The sequence below is a fragment of the Octodon degus genome, unplaced genomic scaffold, assembly GCF_000260255.1.
Source record: "Octodon degus isolate 3935 unplaced genomic scaffold, OctDeg1.0 scaffold00004, whole genome shotgun sequence".
NCBI lineage: Eukaryota > Metazoa > Chordata > Mammalia > Rodentia > Octodontidae > Octodon > Octodon degus.
In genome coordinates, this window is record NW_004524580.1 from 27,011,073 (window position 1) to 27,023,533 (window position 12,461).

General features: G+C 37.4%; 1 protein-coding gene across 1 annotated transcript in view; it reads left to right on the forward strand.

Annotated features, from left to right (window-relative positions):
• The window catches only part of Tmpo (thymopoietin), a 40,743-nt gene extending 30,481 nt beyond the window's left edge, over positions 1 to 10,262 (forward strand). Inside the window, exons 6-10 of the mRNA XM_004623913.2 lie at positions 6,005 to 6,124; positions 6,224 to 6,319; positions 6,737 to 6,847; positions 7,906 to 7,994; positions 9,029 to 10,262. Coding sequence (XP_004623970.1) covers positions 6,005 to 6,124; positions 6,224 to 6,319; positions 6,737 to 6,847; positions 7,906 to 7,994; positions 9,029 to 9,323 — 711 coding nt within the window. The 3' untranslated portion in view covers positions 9,324 to 10,262. The remainder of the gene's footprint in view (positions 1 to 6,004; positions 6,125 to 6,223; positions 6,320 to 6,736; positions 6,848 to 7,905; positions 7,995 to 9,028) is intronic.
• The last annotated feature ends 2,199 nt before the right edge of the window (positions 10,263 to 12,461 follow it).

The following is a 12,461-nucleotide window of genomic DNA, read 5'->3' on the forward strand; positions in this document are numbered from 1 at the left end:
GGCTCATGTGTTTTACTTAAATTGGTAGCAAGCTCTTTAGAATAAGGTAGCTTTTAATAATCTTGATTTTTTTTTTTTTTTTTTTTTTCGGAACCAGGGATTGAACTCAGGCCTTTGTGCTTGCCAGGGAAGCACTTATTCCACTGAGCCATCTCCCTGGCCCCCTTTCTTGATTCTTTTTATAACCGAATTTTGTGAAATTTTTTTCAGGGGCCAAAGTTCTGATTAGGATTTGTAGTCTTTAGTAACCCTACACCTGTATTCTCATGCATTTCAACTGCTCAATGTCTTCTGAGTCACATCTTACCTGTAGTTTATCAGAAGGCAGTGAAGACAGGTTTTGTCCTCATGGCAGATCAAGACTTTCTGTAGAACATCTTGTTAGATATAGATAATGCTACATTTACCCTCAAGCAGCCAAGAAAAAACCAAAACAACAACAAAAAAACCTCCTTCTCAGATAATGGTACAATTCTTATTTAGCTGTAAAACATACAGCAGTCACATTGCTTATTTTGTTTTATTTTTGGCTTTTTGAGACAGGGTCTGGCTATGTAGGTCAGGCTGGCCTTGAGCTCACTGTGTAGCATAGCTAGTCACAAACTCAAAATGATCCTCCTGCCTCAGCCTCCCGAGTACTGGGATCACTTTGCTTATCTTACATACTGGTGAATTTCTTTTCTTTTCTCTTTCTTTCTTTCTTTCTTTCTTTCTTTCTTTCTTTCTTTGTTTTTTGCACTCAGGCTTGGTTTTATTTATTTTTTTCCCCATAATTTTATTGAGAGACAAATAGCAATGAGACAGTTTCCAACCAAATTGGTAGGACAGTTTCAATAATTAACACATTGCGTACTGTCTTCCTAGTGGTATTTGCTGTACAAGATGCAGACATGACATCCTATTTACAAACTATTACAACAAATCCCTCTATTCATTAAGAGAATGTAACTATATATCTATCCTAACCATTTTGAATGGTTAGGATACAAAATGGACGTTCATTTATATATCCCCTTTTTTTAGTTCTGTCATTTGAATGTTATAGGTGTGTTAACTCAGCAAAATATTGTAAAAGAGTCCAGTAATCCATAATAGTATTGGGTCTTCTGCTTGACTGGCAGGGTCAGAAATTGTTGACCTGAGTTCCCTACTGAATTTCTTTTCATTCAATAAATGCTCCCTTATATCTTTGAGTTATAATTATGTTTTTTATATTTTCAAAGTCACTTTATGATCCTAGTCATGACTGTACTCAGGGCGGTGAGCATTTATTCATTTCCCAAACTAAATAATCACTTATACTAATTATAGAATTAGGGTCACCACACATTTCCACTTTTTTCTTTTATTTATTTATTTATTTATTTATTTATTATTTTTATATATTTATTATTGAGAAATAAATATGAATTAGACAGTTTCACAGCTGATTAATAGGACAGTTTTGATAGTCAATACACTGTACATTGTTATCTTCTTAGTGGTTATCCATAGTACAAGAAGCAGACAGGATATCCTGTCCAAACACTGTTAGTACACCTCTTTCTTCTCATGGAATTAATTGAAAGTAGCTGTAAATTTATCCTAACTATTTTGTATATGTAAATACAAAATGATCTTTCTTTTGTATCCTTTTTTTTTCCTGTCAGAGGTGAATATTCTGTTGGCATCCGAACACTAGTAAGTGTCTGAATTCAACTAAACAATGTGACACTGTCTAGCAGTCTATAATACCCATTTTTTTTCAAGACAGCGTTCACTATACATTTCAGGCCAGTCTTTTTTCTTTTTTCTTCTTTCTTAATTTGGTACAGGGTCTTGCTGGGATAACAAGCATGTGTCACCTTGCCTGACTTCGTGGCTGGCTCCAGGGCCAGCACGGCATGCAGTACTGGGAATTAAACATGGGTCCTTGTGCTTGCCAGGCAGGCAGGTGCTTAAACCACCGAGCTCTCTCCCCAGCCCCTTAGGCCTGCCTTGAACTCACTGGCTACCATGTTGGCCGGCGCCAGTACACTTCACAGAAAAGTGCCCCTTCCAGCAGGAATAATTCTATTAGTATGATTAAGTTCTAGAAAAAAAATTTTTTTAAACATTTATTTACTTATTTATTTATTTATTTAGAGAGAGAGTGTGTGTGTGTGTGTGTGTGTGTGTAGCCAGCTCAACTCACCAGGGGGCGGGGCTGGCGTGTGGTGCTGGGGGATTGAACCAGCTTAGTGGCTATCCTTGTGCTTTGCCAAGCTTGTTCCAAGTAGGTGCTTTAGACCACTGAGCCATCTCGCCAGCCTGAAAAAAAAATTTTATTGTTGATTTTTTTTGTTGTTGTTGTTCAAAAAATTTTTTTAGAATTGTGTTTAGTTGTGTGAAAAGTTGTCAACTAGTTTTCTTAGAATTAATTCTAGGAGGGGCCAGGGAAATAGCTCGGTACAATAAGCGCTTGCCTGGCAAGTACAAGGCCCTGAGTTCAATCCCTGGTTCCGCAAAAAAAAAAAAAAAGAAAAGAAAAGAAAAGAAAAAAGAATTTAATTCTAGGGGAAAAAGAATAATTAATTCTAGGGCTGGGAAGATAGCTCCGTAGCATAGTGCCTGACTGGCATGTGCATGGTCCCAAGTTTGTTCCGCAGTACTGCAAAAAAAAAAAAAAAAAAGAATCCAAAATTAGGTAATGATAACAGCTAGTAAAATGAGGTGACAGTTCTCAATCAAATAATGTATGAAATCTGAAAATGTCTTACAGTATTTGAAGCTCCACAGGTGGCTAGTGAATTTCTTGTGTTTCTTAAGTGGAAGTTGGCCCTTAAAATGTGAACATGTGATATGTTTATTTTTAGCCATAGTGGTTCCCATAAATGCTAGTTTTGGCCTTTTTTTTTTTTTTTTTTTTGTACCAGGAGCTGAACTTAGGACCTCACGCTTGCCAGACAGATACTGTGCTGCTGAGCTATATATCCCTGACTTAAAATTGTTGATAGAGATTAGTTATTCAAAAAAAGCATAGCAAATAAATCAGAAATTTGATAGTGACCAGTTTTTTAAAAAAGGCTCTCGGGGCTGGTGAGATGGCTCAGTGGTCTAAAGCACCTACTTAGAACAAGCTTAACAAAGCACAGGGACCGCGGTTCAATCCCCCAGCACCACATGCCAGCCAGCCCCGCCCCCTGGTGGGCTGAGCTGGCCACACACACACACACACACACACACACACACACACACGCACACACATAAATGAAATTTAAAAAAAAAATTAAAAAAAATTAAAAAATGAAAAAGGCTCTGTCCCCCTCCTCCCCTCTTCTGTAGGTGACTATCTGTATGAATGATAAACAGTATTAGATTTTTCAAGTAATGTCCGTTCTGTTTTGTGTGTGTCTGTGGTACCAAGAATTGAACTCTGGACTTTGCACTTGCCAGAAGGCCCTTGTGCACTGAGCCCAGTAATGTAGTTCTTTAAAGATTTTTTTTAAGTGCTGAGTGTATATTGATAACATCAAATAGACGGGGCAATGAAGCTAGATTTTGTGTGTAGCACAGAGGCTTAGGCCCAGGGCCTTTGCACTGAGCTGCGTCCCCAGCCTCCTTTACTCTCCTTTGAGGCAGTGTCAGACCTAGTTACCCACACTTGACTTGAGTTTGCAGCCTTCCCTCATCAGCATCCCCACATGCGCCACCGTACTGAGCTAAAGCAGATGATTCTAAAAACACTTATTTCAACTGGCATTGAGCAATTATTAAGTGCGATTAGTGTTACTGTGCGGTGTACAGCTGGGGAGATAGCTCAGCAAGTGTAAGTGCCTGCCTGGCAAGCGCAAGGTCCTGAATTCAATCCCTGGTACCAACAAGAAAAAAAAAGTGTGTGTCTGTTTTTATAGTGGTTGGGTTTCAACTGAAAACCTCGTACTTGTCAGGCAAGTGCTCTACCACTGAGCTATGGGATCCTCCCCCCTTTTATTTTTTTAAATTATTTATTTATTTATTTTAACATTTATTTATTGTGTGTGTGTGTGTGTGTGTGTGTGTGTGTGTGGCCAGCTCAGTCCACGAGGGGGCGGGGCTGGCTGGTATGTGGTGCTGGGGGATTGAACCGCGGTCCCTATGCTTTGTCAAGCTTGTTCCAAGTAGGTGCTTTAGACCACTGAGCCATCTCTCCAGCCCTCCTCCCTCCCCCCTTTTAAAAACTATTGCAAGGATTCAACAGTTTGCCCTGGCTGGGTTCAAAATTGGGATTCTCCTGCCTCAGCCTGCTGAGTATATGGAAATACAGGCGTGTGTTACTGTGCCTGGCTCCATATATTCATTCACTTAAGTTTGCATTTATTTATTTGTATTGGGAATTGAACCTAGGGCCCTGCAGGTGCTAAGAACATTTCCTGCCACTGAGCTATACCCCAGCTCTACAGGTACTTTTAGAAGAAAATTTGACTTAATTGGGCTAAGGTGGCGTTAAGGGCATTTGATTTTTTGTTGTTGTTACTGTTGAAAGCTTTCCCTGGATGATACTGTGCCACCAGGATTGAGAACCTCAGAGTAAAATGATTGTTTCCTTCCGTTTGAACAATCAGAAAATTGATTATTTCGTAAGTGACTGTATGCTTTGTTTGCATATTTGTCTTTAATTTTGCATTAAGCCATTACATTTAATTGATAAGGAACTCTGACATTCATATTGTAAATAACTTAACACTTTTTTTTGGAAGGCAGGATTTTGTTAAATTCTAAATTACCCAGACTAGGCTGGATCTTGTAGTCTTCCTGCCTCTGCCTCCCACAGTGCTGGGATTACAAATCTTTGCAACTACACAAGCCAAAAGTAAAACCTTATAATGTGAATTCCAAATACAATTAAATATATAATTGGATACATGAGACGATATCTGTATCCTTCTGTGCTTTCAGTAGTAATGCTTCCATCTAACCAAATGTTTATGTTTATAAATTAAATAGTAGTGACTTGGATATAAACCATTATTTACCTAAAGTATTAACTTAAAAACAGAAGTGATGGTTTAAACATGTACCTTAATATTACCCACAGATGGGAGTTGTCTAGTTAGAAGAATTTGGAGTGCTGTATCTGGTAAAAATGTTGGCTTTAAAATTGAAAGTCTGCCTGTCGGAGTACAGAAATTCAGACCCTGTACTGGAACCTCTCACTCAGAATCTGCATTTTAGCAAAGGCTCCAGATGATTAATGCATACACTGCAGTTTGGGAAGCATGGTCTAGTGAATTCCAAGCTAGTATGTTAAGAATTGTTACTGTTTTCATGAGGAAAAAAATAGCTGGTGTTTTAGGCAGCTATTTTTGAGACTACAAGGCACCAACTGTCTATCACAGTCACCTTTCTTTCTGGGGTGAGTTGTGGGCAGCATTGTGGTATCCAGGTGGTATACTAGCCTTCCAGACTTAGGAAAGTATGCTCCCCAGCAGTTTGTTGTGTCATTTTGATTCTGTGTGTTTTTAAGAAGAGTATGGTACTTGAAAATCTTCATTCAGATAGCTGCATAATTCCAACTGGCTTTACTAAGGTAATTCTCACCACATGAAAAGAATAGTGTTCAAATGCAGGGCCTTTGTTAGGGAAGTACTGTGCCCCAAGCCATATCCCCAACCAAAAGTTAGTTAAGAAGAAACTGCTTGTTAGGACAAGTGGCTTTTGTTGACATCGTGGTCAGTCTCCTTTTTGTTTCAGTTAAGAGACACAGCTACAATACTAGAGCCACCAATACGGAGTGTCACAAAGGAGCCAGTGATAATTAATGAGCTTCTCCTTCTAACTTGTATTATAATTTGTGAGCTGTTACTGGTGGATTGTAGTGTATTTTACCTTAAGTGTTGTGTGATGCTTACATGTCAGTTCAATCAAATATTGAGAAATAATTTCAGAGCAGAGTATTTGTGAATGCTGGCATTTGGAAAATGTGGCATGTTGGTGTGCTGATGTGGCCATTATTAAGGTGTTTGATGTCAGAATATGACTTTTTAATGTGTCAATGCTTGAATAGAGCTATTCCCACGATGGAGTAACTGAAACTGAATGGACAAGTGGATCTTCCAAAGGCGGACCTCTGCAGGCATTAACTAGGGAGACCACGCGAGGGTCCAGAAGAACTCCAAGGAAAAGGGTGATGCAAGGCTTACTGCTCAGAATTGGGTTTTCAGATTGGCAGGGCTTTAGTGATTATTTTGTATTTATTGTTTTTGTTCTGTTTTCGAACTAACAGGTGGACACTTCACAACATTTTCGTATAGATGGTGCAGTAATTTCAGAGAATACTCCCATAGCTGAAACTATAATGGCTTCAAGCAACGAATCCTTAGTAAATATATTTTGTAAACTATACAAGTGGTATTCTTTGTAAATTACCCTTCAGTTGGAAATGGGGAGGTGGTAAATTTTGGTGAACTTCAGATTTACTTGTTCTAGAACATCATATTTTTAACTGATTTTCCCCATATAGTTCTGAATTTTTCAACATAGCCACTTATATAAATGAATTAAATTCATTTAACAAGAATTTCTTAAAAAAAAGAATTCCTAAGTATTATAAAAATACTTTTTATTAAGTATTTAGAGAATTACATAAGGTTTTACATATGAAGCTTTGAATGTGTTTTCTTTCTAGGTTGTTAATGTAAATTTTTATAATTACAACAGTAGTGTATCTTTTTCTTTCTTTTTAAGTGTCTTTGTTATTTTGGATAATTCTGAGTCTGAATAATTTGAATCTTGGCAGGTTGTCAATAGGGTGACTGGAAATTTCAAGCATGCAGCTCCTATTCTGCCAATCACTGAATTCTCAGACATACCCAGAAGAGCACCAAAGAAACCATTCACACGAGCTGAAGTAAATGCTTCAAGTTTAGATCGATGCTCCCACTGATCTTTCAAAAAGGAAATCTTTGTATCTGTGTTTTAGAATGGGAGGGGGCAGAGCTTTCTTTATTGGGTGGTGTGTATATTCATATGTATGTGCATATATTATTTAAAGACACGTAAGTGAAAATGGAAATTGACGTAGTAAGATGTGCTAATAACATCCTCGTGCTGCTGTGTGCCTCTTAAGTTCTACTTTTCAAGGGAGTGGTAATCTGTCTGCTGCTTATGTCTGTCATGGCTGCAATTTAAAAGTGCTACTTGGGCTGTGGGAGAGACTAGACAAATTGCAAGGTTAAATAACAGAACTTTAAAGTAGCTTTGTATGGTGCTTGGTTGATTAACCCCTGTATAATTTTCAAAATACTAACTGCATGGTGCCTTAAAATTTTAAGGAAACTTTATTAAGAAGTGAAGTACTATTTTTATCTGGGCATGAAGATAAATCTAGTAAAGCAGTCAAGCTAAAGTATTCTTTAAATTGGAAAGATTGCATTGACCACACTTTAAAAGATACAATGCAGTTTGTTAAAGCTCCATGGTAATTGGGCACCTTCTACATTTGCTCCTTTATTGCAGAATTCTTGCCTGGTGTGGTGGTGCACACCTGTAATCCCAGCACTTGGGAGGCTGAGACAGGAGGATTGCTGTAAGTTTGAGGCCAGCCTGAACTACATAGCGAGACCTGTCTCAAAGAAGAATTCTCAGCAGAGAAACCATGCACTCTTAATATTTTGTTAATGAAAAACATGGAAGATCAGTGAGGGAATTTATACTGCCGTGTTAGTTCTCTGGGGTTTTCCCTATGTAATTTGAGTGTGTGGCGGTTTCTTCCTAATGACCACAGCAAGATGTCTTTGTGGAGAGTACATGTGAAGAAAGCATTGTAAGCATGTGGCTGTCTGGAGGACAGCAAATTCAGAAGCAGCTGTCTCAAGATAGATTTGTGTTCTGCATCTTCTATCCAAAATTGTGTTGTAATTATTGCACTTTTTTGTACTAAATTTTAACTTGTGGTTTTTTTACTAGGTGGGAGAAAAAACAGAGGAAAGAAGAGTAGAAAGGGATATTCTTAAGGAAATGTTCCCCTTTGAAGCAGCTACACCAACAGGAATTAGGTACTTGGATACCTCAAATCAAATATAAGTATATCCTGCCAGGGAATCTTTAATTCTTCACCACAAAGTTGTTCTGCCTCTTTTCTCAGAACGAAACTGTTCTTTTGAAAGCAGATTACCTTGAAAGTTGAATCATTTTCAGAATTAACTTTGTCAGTTGAAGAATTATAATAAATATATACTTCACTTTTTTGAGGGGTAATGAGCTTCATTCCCAGCCCCCACATTTTAAAATTTAAACAGAAATCTAATATTTTTATAAGTCACTTGTTTACTGTTAGTATTACTTTTCATGGTGCTATAAATGAGCTCAGGGCCTGTGCGTATTAAACACATGATCTACTCCTGAGCTGCACCACCAGTTTTGAAAAAGATCATTTTTTCCCTGCACTTCTCTTTTGTAAATGAAAATACTATGCTTAGATCTATCAAAGTGCTTCATAACCGAAGGAATCAAAATCAAATCTATTATGTGTTTTTCATCTCCTAAATATGATAGCTTTGAAAAGCCTTTAATGTAGCTTTAATGAATATTGGTCAGTGTTCTTATATTTTAATATTTGTTATTTTCTACTAAACATGCATCTAACTGTGTGTGTGTGTGTGTGTGTGTGTGTGTGTGTGTGGAACTGGGGATTGAACTCAGGCCCTTGTGCTTGCCAGGGAAGCACTTATTCCACTGAGCCATCTCCCCGGCCCCCTCATCTAAATTTTATTTATTTATTTTTTGCTCCTCGAATGCCTTCAGGGCAGGTTTGGCTGGCTGGAGTGTTGTGGGGATCGAACTGCAGCAACCTGAGGCTGCCAGCTTTGTGGAAGCAGCCACTTAAAGAACTGAGCTAGGGCCAGGCGCCCCGCCCCCCTCATCTAACTTAAAATGAAAAATGTGTGGACACTTTAAATAGGTTGATCTTGCTGCTTTATATGTGTCGATTTTCTATTGTTTACTTATGGAATGTACTTAGAAGTGGCATTAATGTTTGATGTTCTTTATGTAAAATTATTATTTTTTTCTTTTTTTTCACTTTCAACAGCGCTAGTTGTCGCAGACCAATCAAAGGGGCTGCCGGCCGGCCATTAGAACTCAGTGATTTCAGGATGGAGGAAACTTTCTCATCGAAATATGTTCCTAAGTATGTTCCCTTGTCAGATGACAAGACAGAAAAAACAAAAAAGGGACGCTCCATTCCCATGTGGATAAAAATTTTGCTGTTTGTTGTTGTGGCCGTTTTTTTGTTTTTGGTCTATCAAGCTATGGAAACCAACCAAGTCAATCCCTTCCTTAAATTTTATAATCCTCAAAACTCCCTCACCAATCCATCTGAATGATTTCTCTTTGGCACATTCAACTTGGTCTCCTATTTTTAATAACTGTAGAAAAACATTTGTGTATACTCATTGACACAAGAACTAAAAAATAATGTGATTTCACCTCAGTAAATTTAGTATTCCATTGAAAAGCAAACAAGATGTATAAAAGGACTTCATTTAAACGTTTTGGACTTCGGACTAGTAGGAGATCACTTTGTGCCATATAAATAATCTTTTTTTAGCTCTGGAACCTTTTCGTAGGCTTTATTTTTTTAATGTGGACATCTTCATTTTTGGGGAAAATGTATATTGTTTTTGTGTATTTGGGAAATAAGGTAAAACATGTATAATGTGAAGCTACACATACTTTGAATTCTTACAGAAAAGATTCTAAGAATTCTCTGCTGAATAAACATTTTGCAAACGTGAAACAGTGATATTCGGTAAGGGAAAAGTAGCTTGCTTGTACTTTTTTAACTGCAAAAATGTTTGGTGTTTATGAGGAAAGTACAGCAATAATCTCTTCTGTAACTTTTATTGAAAGTAATGTGATTGTAGCCCTGTAATACTTGCTTTTTAAAAGATTTCTAGTATCATGAAAACCCGATTTCAGTAAGACCCATTGAAATAAAGTTGATTTTTAGCAGAGATATTTTAGGGTATCATATGTACATGTTTTAGAGAGCTGTTGACTAGCTATACATGTTTTGAAAAGCTGTTAGCTACCTGTAGGACTATATAATTGGAAATTTGTACTTTTTATTTACAGCAAAGCATTTATTCTCAATCCAATTTACTACCAAAATATTTTTTTAGATAATAAGTATATGTTTGTTTAGAGATAAGAAACTTTAAAACACTGGTCTTTTGTTTCATTTAGATTGATTGTTGTATTCTTTTCTGTTACCAAAAACAAATTTTTGCCAAGTTTTTTCTACATTTCCCAGTGCAATTTGACTAAAAAGTATAAAAAGCATTTGCTTTTAAATTACATATAAGGGGGCCAGGGAGATGGCTCAGTAGAATAAGCACTTGCCTGGCAAGTGCAGGGTCCTGAGTTCAATCCCTGGTACCACAGGGAAAAAAAAAAGGGAGAGTGAAACTAAATTACATATAAGCCGTAGTTAATACTTACAGTTGACTATGAGGTGGGCATTATAATTTGTGTACTCTTGACATTATCTTTGAGGTGATTTATTGTTTTAGCTGAAACTAACCTCATGTATAATCTGGTTTGGTAAAGTTATAGATAACTGAAGCTGAGAACCACATAAAAGGTTAAAATTATAAATTTAATCATTTGAATTACAACTTTGCTCATTGACCATAATAAAGCACACTAAAAAAATGTAAGTTATTTTAAAATATCCAGAATAAAAAGATAATTTTTAAAAAGGTGGAAGTTGATGGTGTATATTTAGACCACCACACAGCTTTGATTTGAATTGGCTCCTTTTTGATATGTTTTAGACATTTTCATGTAACTTTGCACCTGAGACCAGAAACACTTAGGTCTGGGCTGCAGGGGGCGTGGGAAGTGCACTCCTAGGTCCGAAGCAGTGCTGGCCTCCGGGGGAAAGTGTGTCTGAGGTGAGCCAGAGGGGCAGGCTTTACTCCGATTTTCCACCATAAAGTAGCAGCAGCTGTCTGCTCCCTTGGTTTGCAAGCTTTGTTTCACACATTGTTTTCAGTCTTGTTTATGATTAGTAACTGTGAGATGCTCCATTCAATGTTTAAAATGTGGGGAGAAAAATCAGACTTGTATGTAAGATCAGTTTTCTAGTAGGAAAAGTATGGTCCAAAATAGCAAAAGTAGGACCAGGTGAAACTGTAATCATTTTCTTAAAACATGTACTTGATCTTTTGTCTGTGTCTTGTTTTATTCCACTAGAGTAAATGTGTCGTTGATGTAAATGCAAAGCATTTCTTCCTGATTAAATCATAGATGTAGACAATACAGTATAATTCAATAATAAAAATAATTAAACTCTAGTTTGTCATTGCAATAAATGATTTTCAGATAGCATCAGCTGTAAGATTTCTAGCGAACACTTCTCAGGTGGTATTTATAGACTCAGTGTGCAGCTCTCCATTTGAATCTATTCCTGTATATTTTCCTCTAACCACTGTAGTAATTGGGTCTCTGATTTGTGTGGGTAAAGAGTGAGTACCCACGGTACTTGCAGAATGGCATTAGGACACTCGAAGGCACCCCTCTGCTGTGTACTGTAAGGTGGCTACTTCCTGCAGTTTTTCAGAGTTTTTCTTCTATCCCTAGTTTTTAGCACTTATATGTACACTCAGAGTCGTTAGCCTTGCTTTGAAAATATCAGACTAGGCCAAAGTGTCACTGTAGTATTCAGATGAGAGTGCTGTTATATCTCTTGACATTTTTTTTCAAATGTCTAGTTTTATGTCACAGATTTTTCCAGCTTCTTCCATTTCTGCCAAAATATTCTGCCTCTAGGATTGATATAAAACAAATACATGAATAATCAAGGAGGGAGGGTGTCAAGTCTAGCAAGTCACAAAGTGGATGTAAAATATGAAATCAGTGTGCACTGAAAATGGGAAAACAGACTTTTTGGAAGCCAGATTGAATGGTAAATATAAGTAAGGTTTCATCTGTTAGGTTGGTAAATATACCAACATCCTAGTATTGTAGAATGTTTTCCAGTGTTTTTTAAAAAAGAAAAAAGGCAGCTCCTACAGCCACCATTTTAGGCAGGTGTGAGCCCTCTGGTTGTTACATGGAGGTTGGTTGTTCCTGTTTTGGTTGGCTGTGGATTTACTGGTCAGACTCGCAGTCCTCCACAACTACAGGCCGCGAGATTCGGAGCTCTCTCGGTGGAGGGGCTCTTCTGCAGTTTTCATTAATGTAGCAGGCCGGCTTCCAGATCCTCTTCCTTCCTGAATAGCTCATCAGCTGCAAGAACTCACTGAGTGCAACCTGTCCATTGCTGTTCAAGTCTGCTTCATTTAGAAATTCATGTAGTGCGTTTTCATCCATTTGCACACTGATACTCTTAATACATGCTGAATGTCAACAGTGGCAAATCTCTGACATTTCTGTCTGTTGGTTATGATTTTATTTAAATGATTCTCAAAACTATATATACACTAATTAGAACACATAGTTATTTTTTGTGTAGTTAG